At 52.6% G+C, this 15,560-nt stretch overlaps 1 protein-coding gene across 2 annotated transcripts in view; it reads right to left on the bottom strand.

Moving 5' to 3' along the window:
• LDLR (low density lipoprotein receptor) overlaps nucleotides 1-15,560 on the bottom strand; it is a 43,507-nt gene that overhangs the window by 15,468 nt on the left and 12,479 nt on the right. Inside the window, exons 3-12 of one of the 2 annotated variants that reach the window (XM_034944390.3) lie at nucleotides 14,618-14,740; nucleotides 11,800-12,180; nucleotides 10,725-10,847; nucleotides 9,897-10,019; nucleotides 6,616-6,735; nucleotides 5,750-5,875; nucleotides 3,925-4,096; nucleotides 3,612-3,839; nucleotides 1,139-1,257; nucleotides 352-491 (exon numbers count right to left, since the gene is read on the bottom strand). In XM_034944390.3, the coding sequence (XP_034800281.1) occupies nucleotides 352-491; nucleotides 1,139-1,257; nucleotides 3,612-3,839; nucleotides 3,925-4,096; nucleotides 5,750-5,875; nucleotides 6,616-6,735; nucleotides 9,897-10,019; nucleotides 10,725-10,847; nucleotides 11,800-12,180; nucleotides 14,618-14,740 (1,655 nt within the window). The remainder of the gene's footprint in view (nucleotides 1-351; nucleotides 492-1,138; nucleotides 1,258-3,611; nucleotides 3,840-3,924; nucleotides 4,097-5,749; nucleotides 5,876-6,615; nucleotides 6,736-9,896; nucleotides 10,020-10,724; nucleotides 10,848-11,799; nucleotides 12,181-14,617; nucleotides 14,741-15,560) is intronic. The other variant, XM_034944391.3, reaches the window with a different exon arrangement.

Genomic DNA, 15,560 nt, shown 5'->3' with positions numbered 1-15,560 from the left:
GCATGACCAACATGGAGAAACTCCGTCTCTACTAAAAATACAAAATTAGCCGGGCATGGTGGTGGTGCATGCCTGTAATCCCAGCTACTGGGGAGCCTGAGACAGGAGAATCGCTTGAACCTGGGAGGTGGAGGTTGCGGTGAGCCGAGATCATGCCATTGCACTCCAGCCTGGGAAACAAGAGCAAAACTCTGTCTCAAAAAAAAAAAAAGAAAGAAGAAAATAGAAATAACTCAGGTCTAAGACCTCCTCCTAGTCACAACCAGTTTTCTGCGTTCATCTCGGCTTGAGTGATCTACAGTCTGTGTCTATCCGCCACCTAAGTGCTTGCATCTCGTACGTAAGCCACACCTCAAAGACGGCCAAGGAGAAGGGGTGGGCCAGCCTCTTTTCATCCTCCAAGACGGTCTTCCGGTTGCCCCCGTTGACATCGATGCTTGAGATGGAGTGAAGTTTGGAGTCAACCCAGTAGAGGCGGCCACTGAGGAGATCTAGACACACAAGTGGATAAGGAGAGGTCACGTGCTGATGCCAGTCCCAGAGGGGCCTGAGGGCCTGGCCACGCTGCTCCGGGCAGGAAGACCCCCCGCCAGGGACCTGGCAGAGAAGCACCTGGAGAGGCAGCTCCAACCACATGTGAGCCTGAACCCCTCCCCTGTGACACCCTCTCCAATGGGCAGGTAGGGGAGTTGCAGGTCAGAAAAACTTCAAGGAGGCTGGGTACGGTGGCCCACGCCTGTAATCCCAGCAGTTTGGAAGGCTGAGGCGGGAGGATCGCTTGCACCCTGGAGTTTGAGACCAGCCAGGCCAACATAACAAGACTTTGTCTCTTCCCAAAAATAAAATAAAATTAGTCTGCCGTGGTGGCACGTGTCTGTAATCTCAGCTACTCAGGAGGGTGAGGCAGGAGGATCACTTGAGCCTGGGAGGTGGAGGCTGCAGTGAGCTACGATTGCACCAGTGCACTCCAGCCTGGGTGACAGACTAAGACCTCATCTCAAAAAAAGAAAAAACAAAGAAAAGAAAGAGGGAAACCTTCAGGGAGCAGCTTGGGCTTGTCCCAGAGCCACCTGGCAAGCCCCGTCTGTCCTCCAGCCTGTGCCCGGCCCTGGCTGGGACGGCTGTCCTGCGACCATACCTAGGGTGATGCCATTGGGCCACTGAATGTTTTCAGTCACCAGCGAGTAGATGTCCACACCGTTCAGGCCCCCTTTCTTGATCTTGGCGGGAGTTCCCCAGTCAGTCCAGTACATGAAGCTGGTGGGAGGACAGAGAATAGCTGTGAGGCTGGAGGGCGGGAGAGGATCCCAGCCAATGTGTGCAATGAATTCTGGAAGAAACAGCCAGGCTCAGGCTTGGGAAATAGTCCTGCTGGGAACCCCAAACTCCAAATGTGGTTTGTTTGGGTTTTTTTGTTTTTGTTTTGTTTTTTTTTGAGACAGAGTCTGTCTCTGTCGCCCAGGCTGGAGTGCAGTGGCACGATCTCGGCTCGCTGCAACCTCCACCTTCCAGGCTCAAGCGATTCTCCTGCCTCAGCCTCTGGAGTAGCTGGGATTACAGGCGCCCACCACCACGCCTGGCTACATTTTTGTATTTTTAGTAGAGACGGGGTTTCACCATGCTGGTCAGGCCCGAGAGGCTGAAATCAGAGGATTGCTTGAGCCCAGGAAGTTGAGGCTACAGTGAGCTATGATCACACCACTGCACTCCAGCCTGGGTGGCAGACTGAGACGCCATCTCAAAAGAAAAAGGAAGAAACACAAGAACACAAGCCACGCGCGATGGCTCGCGCATGTAATCCCAGCACTTTGGGAGACCAAGGCAGGAGGATTGCTTGAGGCTAGGAGGTCAAGACCAGCCTGGGCAACATAGTGAGACCTCATCTCTACTAAAAATAAAATAAATTAGCTGGGCACAGTGGTGTGCACCTGTAGTTCCAGCTACTTGGGAGGCTGAAGTGGGAGAATCAACTGAGCCCAAGAGTTTGAGGCTGCAGTGAACTCTGATTGCGCCACTGCACTCCAGCCTCAGTGACAGAGCGACACCCTGTCTAAAACAAACAAATATGAGACCAGAACACACACACACAACACACACATTTCTATCTGAGTGGAGACAGTCTGGGAGTCTCTTTCCCTCTGGCCTGGCAGTTATGTGGCCAAACACACTGGGCCACATGTACCCCACCCATTGTTCTGTGGCAACAGCGAGCATTGTCTTGTTTAAAAGAGATCCAGGGTTGGGTTGGGCACAGTGGCTCATGCCTGTAATCCCCGCTCTTTGGGAGGCTGAGGCAGGCAGATTACTTGAGGCTAAGAGTTCGAGACCAGCCTAGCCAACATGGTGAAACCCAGTCTCTACTAAAAATACACAAAATTAGTCAGGCCTGGTGGTGCATGCTTGTAATCCCAATTAGTTGGGAGGCTGAGGCAGGAGAATCACTTGAACCTGGGAGGCAGAGGCTGCAGTGAGCCGAGATCACGCCACTGCAATCTAGCCTGGGCGACAGAGCGAGACTCTGTCTCAAAAAATAAAAAATAAAAAGGGGGCAAGGCGCGGTGGCTCACGCTTGTAATCCCAGCACTTAGGGAGGCCGAGGCGGATGGATCACAGGGTCAGGAGACTGAGACCATCCTGGCTAACACGGTGAAACTCCGTCTCTACTAAAAATGCAAAAAATTAGCCGGGCGTGGTGGCGGGTGCCTGTAGTCCCAGCTACTCGGGAGGCTGAGGAAGGAGAATGATGTGAACCCAAGAGGCGGAGCTTGCAGTGAACCGTGATGACGCCACTGCACTCCAGTCTGGGCGACAGAGCGAGACTCCATCTCAAATAAATAAATAAATAAATAAATAAAAATAAAAAGGGACGCTGGCCATAGCGGGCCCACCTTCACCCGCAGGCAGGTTCTGTTCCATCTGAATGATGCTCTCTTCCCTGCTTTTCCCTTCCAGACACCAAGTGTGCCTTCTCCAGTGTTCTCTGCCGGAAACCCAACATTCACCTCCTGATTGTAGCTGCAAGGACAGTGTGCATCCCAGGTTGTCAGCACCACACTGAAACTGTGAAATGCCACCTCTCATGTGCTTAGGTAGCAGATGTCGCCTGACAGGTACAGAGTACACCGGGCAGGCGGCAGGGGCGATGCTTCCTGCCAGGGGACACAGGTCAGAGTGTCTTGACCCAGGAGCTGCTGAGTCAGCCACGGGCTTGGAAGATACCATCCTGGTGTCTAGCCACTAACTAGTTTTTTTTTTTTTTTTTTTTTTTGAGACGGAGTCTCGCTCTGTCACCCAGGCTGGAGTGCACTGGGGCTGTCTTGGCTCACTGCAACCTCCACCTCCTGGGTTCAAGTGATTCTCCTGCCTCAGCCTCCTGAGCAGCTGGGATTACAGGTGCTTGCCACCACACCCGGCTAATTTTTGTATTTTTAGTAGAGACGAGGTTTCACCATGTTGGTCAGGCTGGTCTTGATGATCCACCCGCCTTGGCCTCCCAAAGTGCTGGGATTACAGGTGCTTTAAGCCACCAAACCCAGCCCACTAACCAGTTCCTGAAGCCCCTTCCTGCTCCCTCCATTCCCTCTGCAACCCTCAGTGTCGTGGATACGCACCCATGAACAGGATCCACCACAATGGCCCTTGGCTTGGAGCCGTTCTCCCTGAATAACGTTTTCCTCTTCACACCCTTGGTATCCGCAACGGAGACAGTGCCCAGGACAGAGTCGGTCCAGTAGATGTTGCTGTGGATCCAGTCCACAGCCAGCCCGTCGGGGGCCTGGATGTCCCTGCTGATGACGGTGTCGTAGGAAGAGACGCCATGGGCTCTGTCAAGCTGGGTGCTGAGGCAGGAGGAGAGAAGGGCATCAGCGCCAGGAGCCCTCATCTCACCTGCGGGCCAAGGCTGCAGGCAGGGGCGACGCTCACCTGCAGATCATTCTCTGGGACAGGTCAGACCAGTAGATTCTATTGCTGGCCACCTCCGTGTCCAGAGCGACCACGTTCCTCAGGTTGGGGATGAGGCTGGTGTACTCGCTCCGGTCCAGCGTCATCTTCCTGACCTCGTGCCGGTTGGTGAAGAAGAGGTAGGCGATGGAGCCTGGGGACCCGGGGAGCGAGGTCAGGGGGTCAGAGGGGACCCGTCGGTGGAACCAAGAGTGCCTCCCCATCCCCTTGTGTCACCCTGCAGGGTGCAGCTGAGCCAGAGGAGGCACCCAGAAAAAGAGGGTGGAAAAGACCTCCCAATGGGAACAGGCACAGTGGCGCCCGCCTGTAATCCCAGCACTTTGGGAGGCTGAGGGAGGAGGATCACTTGAGACTAGGAGCATAAGGCTAGCCTGGGCAAGACAATGAGACCTTATTGCCACAAAAAAAAAAAAAAAAAAGGCCAGGCGCGGTGGCTCAAGCCTGTAATCCCAGCACTTTGGGAGGCTGAGGCGGGAGAATCAGTTTATGTCAGGAGTTTGAGACCAGCCTCACCAACATGGTGAAACCCCATCTCTACTAAACGTACAAAAACTAGCCAGGTTTGGTAGCAGGAACCTGTAATCCCAGCTACTCAGAAGGGTGAGGCAGGAGAATTGCTTGAACCTGGGAGGTGGAGGTTTCAGTAAGCCAAGATCGCACCACCACACTCCAGCCTGGGTGACAGAATGAGACTCTGTCTCAAAAAAAAAAAAAAAAAATTAACCAGGCATGGTGGCACATGCCAGTACTCCCAGCTACTCCAGAGGCTGAGGCGGGACGATCACGTGAACCCAGGAGGTCAAGGCTGCAGCGAGCTATGATGGAGGCTGCACTGCACTACAGGCTGGAAGACAGAGCAAAACCCTGTCTCTAAAAAATAATAATAGCCAGGTGTGGTGTCTGTAATCCCAGCACTTTGGGAGGCCAAGGCAGGAGGATCACTTGGGTTCAGGAGTTCAAGACTAGCCTGGCCAATATGGTGAAACCCTGTTTTTACTAAAAATATGAAAATTAGCGGCCGGGTGCAGTGGCTCACGCCTGTAATCCGAGCACTTTGGAAGGCCGAGGCGGGCGGATCACGAAGTCAGGAGATCGAGACCATCCTGGCTAACACAGTGAAACCCCGTCTCTACTAAAAATACAAAAAAATTGGCCTGGTGCAGTGGCGGGCTCCTGTAGTCCCAGCTACTCGGGAGGCTGAGGCAGGAGAATGGCGTGAACCCAGGAGGCAGAGCTTGCAGTGAGCCGAGATCCTGCCACTGCACTCCAGCCTGGGCAACAGAGCGAGACTCCGTCTCGAAAAAAAAAAAAAAAAAGAAAAAAGAAAATTAGCCAGGCATAGTGGCATGCACCTGAGGTCCTGGCTACTCCGGAGGCTGAGGTGGGAGGATCAACCAATCCTCCTGCCCTCAAGCAATCCTCCCGCCTCAGCCTTCTGAGTAGCTGGGACCACAGGTGTGTGGCACCATGCCCAGCTAATTTTTTTTCCTTAACCCCTTGAAGTCACTCCCCAGGTTGTCCCTGAAAGGAAAGCCAGTTCCTGTTCCACCAGTAGGGCTGAGGGTTCCGTTAACTGGATATTCCCAAAAACTAGGACATATGCAGGCATCCCCCTGGCAAGCCCAAGTCCTAACAGGGCAGCAGACTCCCCTGCCAGAGCCCTCAAGAGCAAACAGCCTCCCGGTCAGGGGATATGAGTCTGTGCAAAGTTCAGAGGATGAAACTCCCCACCACTGCTGCCTGCAAGGGGTGAGGCCGCCCCCACCCGCCGCCTTCCCGTGCTCACCCACAGCCTTGCAGGCCTTCGTGTGGGGGTCCAGCTGGAAGCCTTCCTCACACTGGCACTTGTAGCCACCCTCCAGGTTCACGCAGAGCTGGCTGCAGGTGTCGGGATCCTGACACTCATCGATATCTGGAAGAGAGAGAAAGAGGCTTGGTGGGGAGGCTCTTCCTCAGTGGCTAGAGACGGAGCGATGGGGCCCAGGCCAAAACCCACACCTTCGAAGGCAGCCAGGAGACAGCCCAGCCTCTCGGGAGATGTAATCAAGGAAACAGCCAGGTGTCATCCCCAGTCATCACCTGACCTCATCATTCACCACGGGAACCCAACCAAGAGTGTGAAGCTGTGTCAGCTGAAATTTCTTTTTTTTTTTCTTTTCTTTTCTTTTTCTTTTGGACGGAGTTTCACTCTTGTTGCCCAGGCTGGAGTGCAATGGCACGATCTTGGCTCACCACAACCTCCACCTCCCAAGTTCAAGTGATTCTCCTGCCTCAGCCTCCTGAGTAGCTGGGATTACAGGCATGCACCACCAAGCCCGGCTAATTTTGTATTTTTAGTAGAGACGGGGTTTCTCCATGTTGGTCAGGCTGGTCTGGAACTCTCGACCTCAGGTGATCTGCCTGCCTCGGCGTCCCAGGGTGTTGGGATTACAGGGATTACGCACCCGGCCTGAAATTTCTTAATTACTAATCCCCAGAGGCAAGAAACTCTGGCCAGCCAATGATAGTTTTCCATGCAGGTGGAATCTCATGAAACCCTCCTAACTGCTTTCAAGCCCGCTTAACAGATGGGGAAACTGAGGCATGAGGGGTTTGGTTGCCATGTCAGGAAGCGCAGAGGGGGCCCAGGGCTCAGTCCCACCCGGGAATCACCTTCGCATCTTCGCTGGGCCACCAGCTGGAAGCCGTCGGGGCACAGGCACTCGTAGCCGATCTTAAGGTCGTTGCAGACGTGGGAACAGCCGCCGTTGTTGTCCAAGCATTCGTTGGTCCCTGCGCAGGGCCAGGGGATGCAGACTGGTCACTCTCGGGCCCCCACCCATCCCTTCGCCGCCAGCCTTGGCTCACTACAACCTCGGCTCACTACAACCTCCACCTCCCGGGTTCAAGTGATTCTCCTGCCTCAGCCTCCTAAGTAGCTGGGACTACAGGCATGCGCCACCATGCCCAGCTAATTTTTTTGTATTTTTAGGACAGACGGAGTTTCACTCTTGTTGCCCAGGCTGGAGTGCAATGGCACAATCTCGGCTCACTGCAACCTCCGCCTCCTGGGTTCAAGCAATTCTCCTGCCTCAGCCTGCTGGGTAGCTGGGATTACAGGCGCCCACGACCATGACAGGCTAATTTTTTGTATTTTTACTAGAGATGGGGTTTCACCATGTTGGCCGGGCTGGTCTCGAACTCCTGACCTCAGGTGATGCGCCCGCCTCGGTCTCCCAAAGTTTTGGGATTACAGGCGTGTGCCACCGCACTTGGCTCAGTGAAATAAGCCAGTCAAAAAAGGAAAATGCTGTCTGATTCCACTCAGAGGAGGTCCCTAGAGCCATCACATTCATAGGGACAGAAAGTAGAATGGTGGGTGCCAGGAGTTGGGGAGGGGATGGAGAGTGAGTGTTTCATGGGGACAGAGCTTCAGTTTGGGAAGATAAAAGAGTTCTGGGGCCGGGCGCAGTGGCTCATGCCTGTATTCCCAGCACTTTGGGAGGCTGAGGTGGGAGGATCACTTGAAGTCAGGAGTTCGAGACCAGCCTGGCCAACATGATGAAACCCAGTCAGTCTCTACTGAAAATACAAAAATTAGCTGGGCGTGGTAGGACGGGCACCTGTAATCCCAGCTACTGAGGGGGCTGAGGCAGGAGAATTGCTTGAACCTGGTAGGTGGAGGTTGCAGTGAACCGAGATCGCACCACTGCACTCCAGCCCGTGCGACGAGTGAGACTCTGTCTCAAAAAGAACAACAACAACAAAAAAGAGTTCTGGAGATGGTGGTTGTGATGTTGTACAACAGTGTGAATTTGCTAATGGCACAGAACTGTGCGCTTAGTAAGGTTTGAGAAGGTAAATTTTATGTTATATGTTTTTTACTGCAGTTTATGTATATATATAAAACAAGTTATATATATACATAAAACAAGTTATATATAGATATATAGATATAAAACAACAAAAGTCCGGGCGCTGTAGCTCATGCCTGTAATCCCAGAACTTTGGGAGACCAAGGCAGGCAGATAGCTTGAGCCCAGGAGTTCAAGACCAGCATGGGCAAACGTTTTTTTGTTTGAGACGGACTCTCACTCTGTCGCTCAGGCTGGAGTGCAGTGGTGCAACCTCGGCTCACTACAACCTCCGCCTCCTGCATTCAAGCGATTCTCCTGCCTCAGCCTCCTGAGCAGCTGGGACTACAGACGCGCGCCACCACACCTGGCTAATTTTTTGTATTTTTAGTAGAGACGGGGTTTCACCGTGTTGGCCAGGATGGTCTCAATCTCCTGACCTCGTGATCCTCCCGCTTTGACCTCCCAAAGTGCTGGGATTACAGCCGTGAACCATCCTGCCAGGCCTAAAAATGGCTTTTACATATTTAAATACTTGAGAAGAAAAATAAAAATAAAAAAGGAAATCATTTTCATGACACAAAACAGTTATATGAAATTCCAATTTTTGTGTCCATAAATAACATTTTCTGGGCCCACAGCCACGTGTATTGGTTTGCGTGCTGTGCGTGGTTGTGTTCACCCAACAGCCATGTTGAGAAACTGCACCAGACACCGTATGGCCCACAGTGTCCGAAATACTTACTTTTTTTTAGAGATAGGGTCTCTTGCTCTGTTGCCCAGATTGAAGTGTGGTGGTGTGATCACAGCTCACTACAGTCTCCAACTCCTGGGCTCAAGCGATCCTCCTTCCTCAGCCTCCTGATTAGCTGAGACTACAGGAGTGTGCCACCGTGCCCAAGCCCACTCTGGTATATGACAGAGAAAACTTGCCACTGCCTTCTCTATACTGTACAGTTATCCTAATATGGTCTTTCAGTATCCACCACAGAGGGTTGGGGAAAAAAAAAAACCCTCACCAGGACGAGGTGGCTCACGCCTGTAATCCCAGCACTTCAGGAGGCGGGCAGATCACTTGAGGTCAGGAGTTCGAGGCCAGCCTGGCCAACATGGTGAAACCCCATCTCTACTAAAAATACAAAAATTAGCCCAGCAAGGTGGCGTTCAGCTGTAATCCCAGCTACTCAGGAGGCTGAGGCAGAAGAATCGCTTGAACCTGGGAGCCGGAGGTTGTGGTGAGCCAAGATCATGCCACTGCACTCCAGCCTGGGCGACAGAGCAAGACACTGTTTCAAAATAACAACAACAACAAACCTCAAGATAGAAGCAGGCATCTAAGGAAAATAATTCATGTATTTCAGAATTCGCTTCTTTTTTTTTTTTTTTTTTTTTTTGAGACAGAGTCTCACTCTGTCACCCAGGCTGGAGTGCAATGGTGTGATCCCGGCTCACTGCAACCTCCGCCTCCCGGGTTCAAGCGATTCTCCTGCCTCAGCCTCCTGAGTAGCTGGGATCACAGGTGCCTGCCACCACACCCGGCTAATTTTTTGTAGTTTTAGTAGAGATGGGGTTTCACCGTATTAGCCAGGATGGTCTCAATCTCCTGCCCTCGTGATCTGCCTGCCTCGGCTTCCCAAAGTGCTGGGATTACAGGCGTGAGCCACCGCGCCCAGCATCGCTTCATTTTTTAATTTTTTTTCATGGGGTGGGTCACGCCTGTAATCCCAGCACTTTGGGAGGCCGAGGTGGGCGGATCATGAGGTCAGGAGTTCAACACCAGCCTGGCCAACATAGTGAAACCCCATCTCTACTAAACATACAAAAAATTACCCGGGCTTGGTGGTGGGCGCCTGTAATCCCAGCTACTCGGGAGGCTGAGGCAGGAGAATCACTTGAACCTGGGAGGCAGAGGTTGCAGTGAGCCGAGATCGCGCCATTGCGCTCCAGCCTGGGCGACCGTGCGAGACTGTCTCAAAATGAAAAAAGGAGCCCTTTGCACAGGGTAGGCAGAGTGGAGTTCCCAAAACCCTACAGCACTCATGTCTCAGTCCCTTTCCTGGCTCCCCACAAACTCTGCAAGCCGCCTGCACCGAGACTCACCGCACTCTTTGATGGGTTCATCTGACCAGTCCCGGCAGTCTCTAGCCATGTTGCAGACTTTGTCCAGGGTGATGCATTCACCGCTGTGACACTTGAACTTGTTGGGTCCCTCGCAGAGTGTCACTGTGAGAGCCAGAGAGAGGAAGGAGGAAGGTCAGGTGTGTCTGAGCCTCAGTTTGCTTGGCACTCATTCATATAATAGTTTATTCACATAAGAACGCATGCAAATGGATTCATTAAGAAAAACGCGTCGGGCACGGTGGTTTGTGCCTGTAATCCCAGCACTTTGGGAGGCCAAGGCAGGCAGATCGCTTGAGCCCAGGAGTTCGAGACCAGCCTGGGCAATATGGCAAAACCGCATCTCTACTAAAAATACAAAAAAATTAGGCCTGGCGCAGTGGCTCACACCTGTAATCCTAGCACTTTGGGAGGCCGAGGCGGATGGATCACCTGAGACCAGGAGTTCAAGACCAGCCTGGCCAACATGGAGAAACCCTGTCTCTAATAAAAATACAAAAAATTAGCCGGGCGTGGTGGTATACGCCTTTAATCTCGGCTACTCGGGAGGCTGAGGCAGGAGAATCACTGGACATCAGAGGCAGAGGCTGCCGTGAGCTGTGATTGTGCCACAGCACTCCAGCCTGGGTGTCAGAGCGAGACTCCGTCTCAAAACAAAAGGAAGTGAGGCTCTGGGAAGTCAAGTCACTTGCCCACAGACGCACAGCTGGTGCAGAGCTGACCAGGGAAGCGCCCTCTGGCTTCACAAATCATTTGCAAGCAGCAAGGCACAGAGAATGGGGGATGGAAAACCAGATGGCCAGCGCTCACCGTTAACGCAGCCAACTTCATCGCTCATGTCCTTGCAGTCATATTCCCGGTCACACTGCCGGCTGCCATGGATGCAGGTTCCATCAGAGCACTGGAATTCGTCAGGGCGACAGGTGGCCACAGCTGGAAAACAGGACAGAGTGTGTTGATTTTCTCAAGAAGAGACAACCAGAGAAAAAGAAGCGGGGCCTTTTGCCGGGTGCAGCGGCTCAGCACTTTGGGAGGCCAAGGCAGGAGGATTGCTTGAGCCCAGGAGTTCAAGACCAGCCTGTGTCTGTACAAAAAAATTGGCCAGGCTTGGTGGTACAGCCTGTGGTTCCAACTGCTTGAGAGGCTGAAGTGAGAGGGTCGCTTGAGCCAAGGAGATCAAGGCCGCAGTGAGCCATAATCGTGCCACTTTACTTCAACCTGGGTGACAGCAAGACCCTGTCTCAAAAAAACAAAAAAAGGCTGGGTGCAGCAGTGCATGCCTGTAATCCCAGCACTTTGGGAGGCCGAGGCAGGTGGATCACCTGAGGTCAAGAGTTCAAGACCAGCCTGACTAACATGGTGAAACCCCATCTCTACTAAATAGGAAAAAAAAATAGCCAGAAGTGGTGGCACATGCCTGTAATCCGCGCTACTTGGGAGGCTGAGGCAGGAGAATGGCTTGAACCCAGGAAGCGGAGGTTGCAGTGAACTGATCGCGCCACTGCACTCCACCCTGGCGACAGAGCGAGACTCCGTCTCAAAACAAAAACAAAAACAAAAACAACAAACAACAAAAAACAACCAGCACCTTCCAAACAGTGATTTCCCAATAAGCTAACAGCAACCATCGGCCAGCCTGGGGCCTCATGGTGGCCATATGGATGCAGGAAATTTAGAGATGAAAAAAATCACAGAGTGAGACTCCATCTCAAAAACAAAATAAAGAAAGAAAAGAAAAAAAAGAAACAAACATGAAATGGGAATACTTTCTTGGCATGTTGTTCGAAATCCACTTCGGCACCTAAATCACTGCATGTCCAATACCTGGGGGAGCCCAGGGACAGGTGATAGGATGCCCCGGCCCCGCCCCCGGCCCCACCCATACCGCAGTTTTCCTCGTCAGATTTGTCCTTGCAGTCGGGGCCACCATCACAGCGCCAGCTGGAGTGGATGCACTCGCCACTTAGGCAGTGGAACTCGAAGGCCGAGCAGGGGCTACTGTCCCCTTGGAACACGTAAAGACCCCTACAGTGCTGCGGCCACTCATCCGAGCCATCTTCGCAGTCGGGGTCGTTGTCGCAGGCCCACAGCTGGGGGATGCAGGTGGAGCTGTTGCACTGGAAGCTGGCGGGGCCACAGGTGAGCACCGGGCAGGAGGCCTCGTCTGAGCCGTCCAAGCAGTCCCGGTCTGAGTCACAGACGAACTGCCGAGAGATGCACTTCCCATCGTGGCAGCGAAACTCGTCCTGGGAGCACGTCTTGGGGGCTGCAGGGATGGATGGGCCGAGACCACCATCACCGTGTGAAGTCTCCCAACACCAGCCCATTATATAGCCGGGGACGCTGCTGCAGTGAGGCCAGGCCCCTGGAAAGGCGGGCTGGGGAGCAGTCAGGGGCCATGGACTCTGAAGCACTGCCCTCTCGGTGCCTCAGTTTCCTTATCCGTACACATTTCCCAGCACTGCTATGAGCACTGGTGCGTTAATAGGTGTAAAGCTGTTAAACTGAGACCTGCAAGATGGTAGCACAATTTATAGAATTGCTGTCCTTATTTTGGGTTGAGTATCCCTTCTCTAAAATGCTTGGGACCAGAAGTGTTTTGGATTTTGAATTTTTTTGGATTTTGGAATATTTTCAAAGTTGGAATATTTTTCTGATTTTGGAATGTTTCAAATTTGGAATATCCTTAATGTTGTGGGTGAACATTGACTATCTGGACCAGTGGTGTGGGGGTAAGAATTTATCAAGACAGTTGTAGGTACAGCCGGCCTCAGTGGCTCATGGCCGTAATCCTAGCACTTTGGGAGGCTGAGGTGGGAGGATCACTTGAGGTCAGGAGTTCAAGACCACCTTGGCCAACATGGTGAAACCCCGTCTCTACTAAAAATACAAAAATTAGCCTGCATGCTGGTGCACGCCTGTAATCCCAGCTACTCGGGAAGCTGAGGCAGGAGAATCGCTTGAACCCAGTAGGTAGAGGTTGCAGTGAGCTGAGATTGCACCACTGAACTCCAGCCTGGGCAACAGAGTGAGACTCCATCTCAAAAAAGAAAGAAAGAAATTTAAAAAAAGGTAGTTGTAAGTACAGAAAGACAGATTTATTCCAGAAAGTAGGTAGGAAAATACCTTGCAAGAAAGCAATGAGCAGGTCAGCAAGAGAGGAGCTGACTGCCAGAAGACAAAGGCTTGCTGGGAATTTTTTTTTTTTTTTTTGAGACGAAGTCTCACTCTTGTCCCCCAGGCTGGAGTGCGATGGCACGATCTCGGCTCACTGCAACTTCCACCTCCCGGGTTCAAGCGATTCTCCTGCCTCAGCCTTCCAAGTAGCTGGGATTATAGGCACCTGCCACCACGCCTGGCTAATTTTTTTGTATTTTTAATAGAGACGGGGTTTCACCATGTTGGCCAGGCTGGTCTCAAACTCCTGACCTCAGGTGATCCACCCGCCTCAGTCTCCCAAAATGCTGGGATTACAGGTGTGAGCCACTGCACCTGGCCGCTTGCTGGAGATTTTATAGAATGGTGCTTGTGCTGTGCGCTGAAGAGGGCTTTGTGCAGTACTTATAATGCCGAGGTTGCAGTGAGCTAACTTGCAATTTTCTATCAGCCGAGGTGTCTGATGATAGCTGGGCGCAGGAAGATAAGGAGTTATTTACACAGGAGGGCTGTGTGTTCTGGACCATGGAGAAAGGCAGAGTTACATAGTTTGTCGGCCTTCTTCTTCTTTTTTTTTGAGACAGAATTTCACTCTTGTCCCCCAGGCTGGAGTGCAATGGCGTGATATTGGCTCACTGCAACCTCCGCCTCCCAGGTTCAAGTGATTCTCCTGTCTCAGCCTCCCGAGTAGCTGGGATTACAGGCAGACGCCACCACACCTGGCTAGTTTTTGTATTTTCAGTAGAGATGGGGTTTCACCGTGTTGGCCAGGCTGCTCTCGAACTCCTGACCTCAAGTGATCCACCCGCCTCAGCCTCTCAAAAGGCTGGGATTACAGGGGTGAGCCACCGTTCCTGACCCTATCTGCCTTCTTTTATTGCTTTCCTTTGGTTCGGCCAGCCTGGTTTTTTTCCTAATTAGGACTCCACACTCAGTGGTAAAAATCCGAAATCCAAAATGCTCCAATAAGCATTTTCCTTCTAAAGGTCAGTGCTCAAGACGTTTCAGAATTTCGGGTGCTCAAGACTTTGAATTTCGGGGTTTTGGATTTGGATGTGCCACTTGTATTAAGACAGCCAAGAAGACGCCCAGCTTCAAAGTCCATTTCCCTTCGGGATTCTTGGCCTTGCTCCTTGGCAGAACTTTCTGGCTTTTCCCCCTTCATGTTACGTGGGTCATTGAGGCTTGGCTAGCAAGTGTCACTATGTGTTCAGCCTCAAGGGGCGGGGATCACAGGATCACGGGGATCACGACCAGCGGGAATCACAGCGGCTTGCCAGTGTGTGTACCAGGTGGCTAGCCCTCGGCAGGGACAGCCTCCCTGACTGTGCGTGACAAACCCGAAGAGGTAGCACCATCCCCACTTTGTAATGCCTCCTGGTCAAGGGGGGATTTGAAGGGCGGAAGAGGCTTGGTATGAGCCCCCAAGAGATGGAGCCCAGTTCGGGGCAGCTGCCTTGCAGCTCGAGCAGGACCCCGTAGAGACAAAGTCAGACCACTCCCCAGGACTCAGATAGGCTCAATAGCAAAGGCAGGGCCACACTTACGACAGCCTTGCTCGTCTGAGCCGTTGTCGCAGTCCACTTGGCCATCGCACCTCCAGAACTGAGGAATGCAGCGGTTGACACGGCCCCCACAGCTGAAGTCCCCGGATTTGCAGGTGACAGACACTACAGAAGAGACAGGATTGAACTGTCACTCAAAGGAAAGACCCACTGAGGCCAAGCACAGTGGCTCACGCCTGTAATCCCAGCACTTTGGGAGGCCAAGGCGGGTGGATCACATGAGGTCAGGGGTTCAAGACCAGCCTGGCCAATATAGTGAAACCCTGTCTCTACTAAAAATACAAAAATTAGTTGGGTGTGGTGGCGGGCACCTGTAGTCCCAGCTACTCGGGAGGCTGAGGCAGGAGAATCACTTTAACCTGGGAGGAGGAGGTTGCGGTGAGCCGAGATCCTGCCATTGCACTCCAGCCTGGGCGGCAGAGTGAGACTCCGTCACACACACACACACACAAAAGACCCACTGGCCTTGCCAATCCTGTCTTTGCAAAGGAAAACCCCAGAACTTTGAAGAGAATGTCAATCCCACTTTTTTTTTTTTTGAGACAGAGTCTTGCTCTGTCGCCCAGGCTGGAGTACAGTGGCATGATCTCGGCTCACTGCAAGCTCCGCCTCTGGGGTTCACGCCATTCTCCTGCCTCAGCCTCCTGAGTAGCTGGGACTACAGGCACCCACCACCACGCCTGGCTAATTTTTTGTATTTTTTTAGTAGAGACGGGGTTTCACCGTGTTAGCCAGGATGGTCTCGATCTCCTGACCTCGTGATCCGCCTGCCTCGGCCTCTGAAAGTGCTGGGATTACAGGTGTGAGCCACCGCGCCCGACCTAATCCCACTTTTTTTTTTAGTAGAGATAGAAGTTTCATCATGTTGAGCAGGCTGGTCTCAAACTCATGGCCTCAAGTGATCCGCCTACCTCAGCCTCCCAAA

This window comes from Pan paniscus, chromosome 20, assembly GCF_029289425.2.
Source record: "Pan paniscus chromosome 20, NHGRI_mPanPan1-v2.0_pri, whole genome shotgun sequence".
Lineage (NCBI taxonomy): Eukaryota > Metazoa > Chordata > Mammalia > Primates > Hominidae > Pan > Pan paniscus.
The sequence above is the reverse complement of the archived record's forward strand: the minus strand, read 5'-3'. Positions and strand labels throughout refer to the sequence as shown.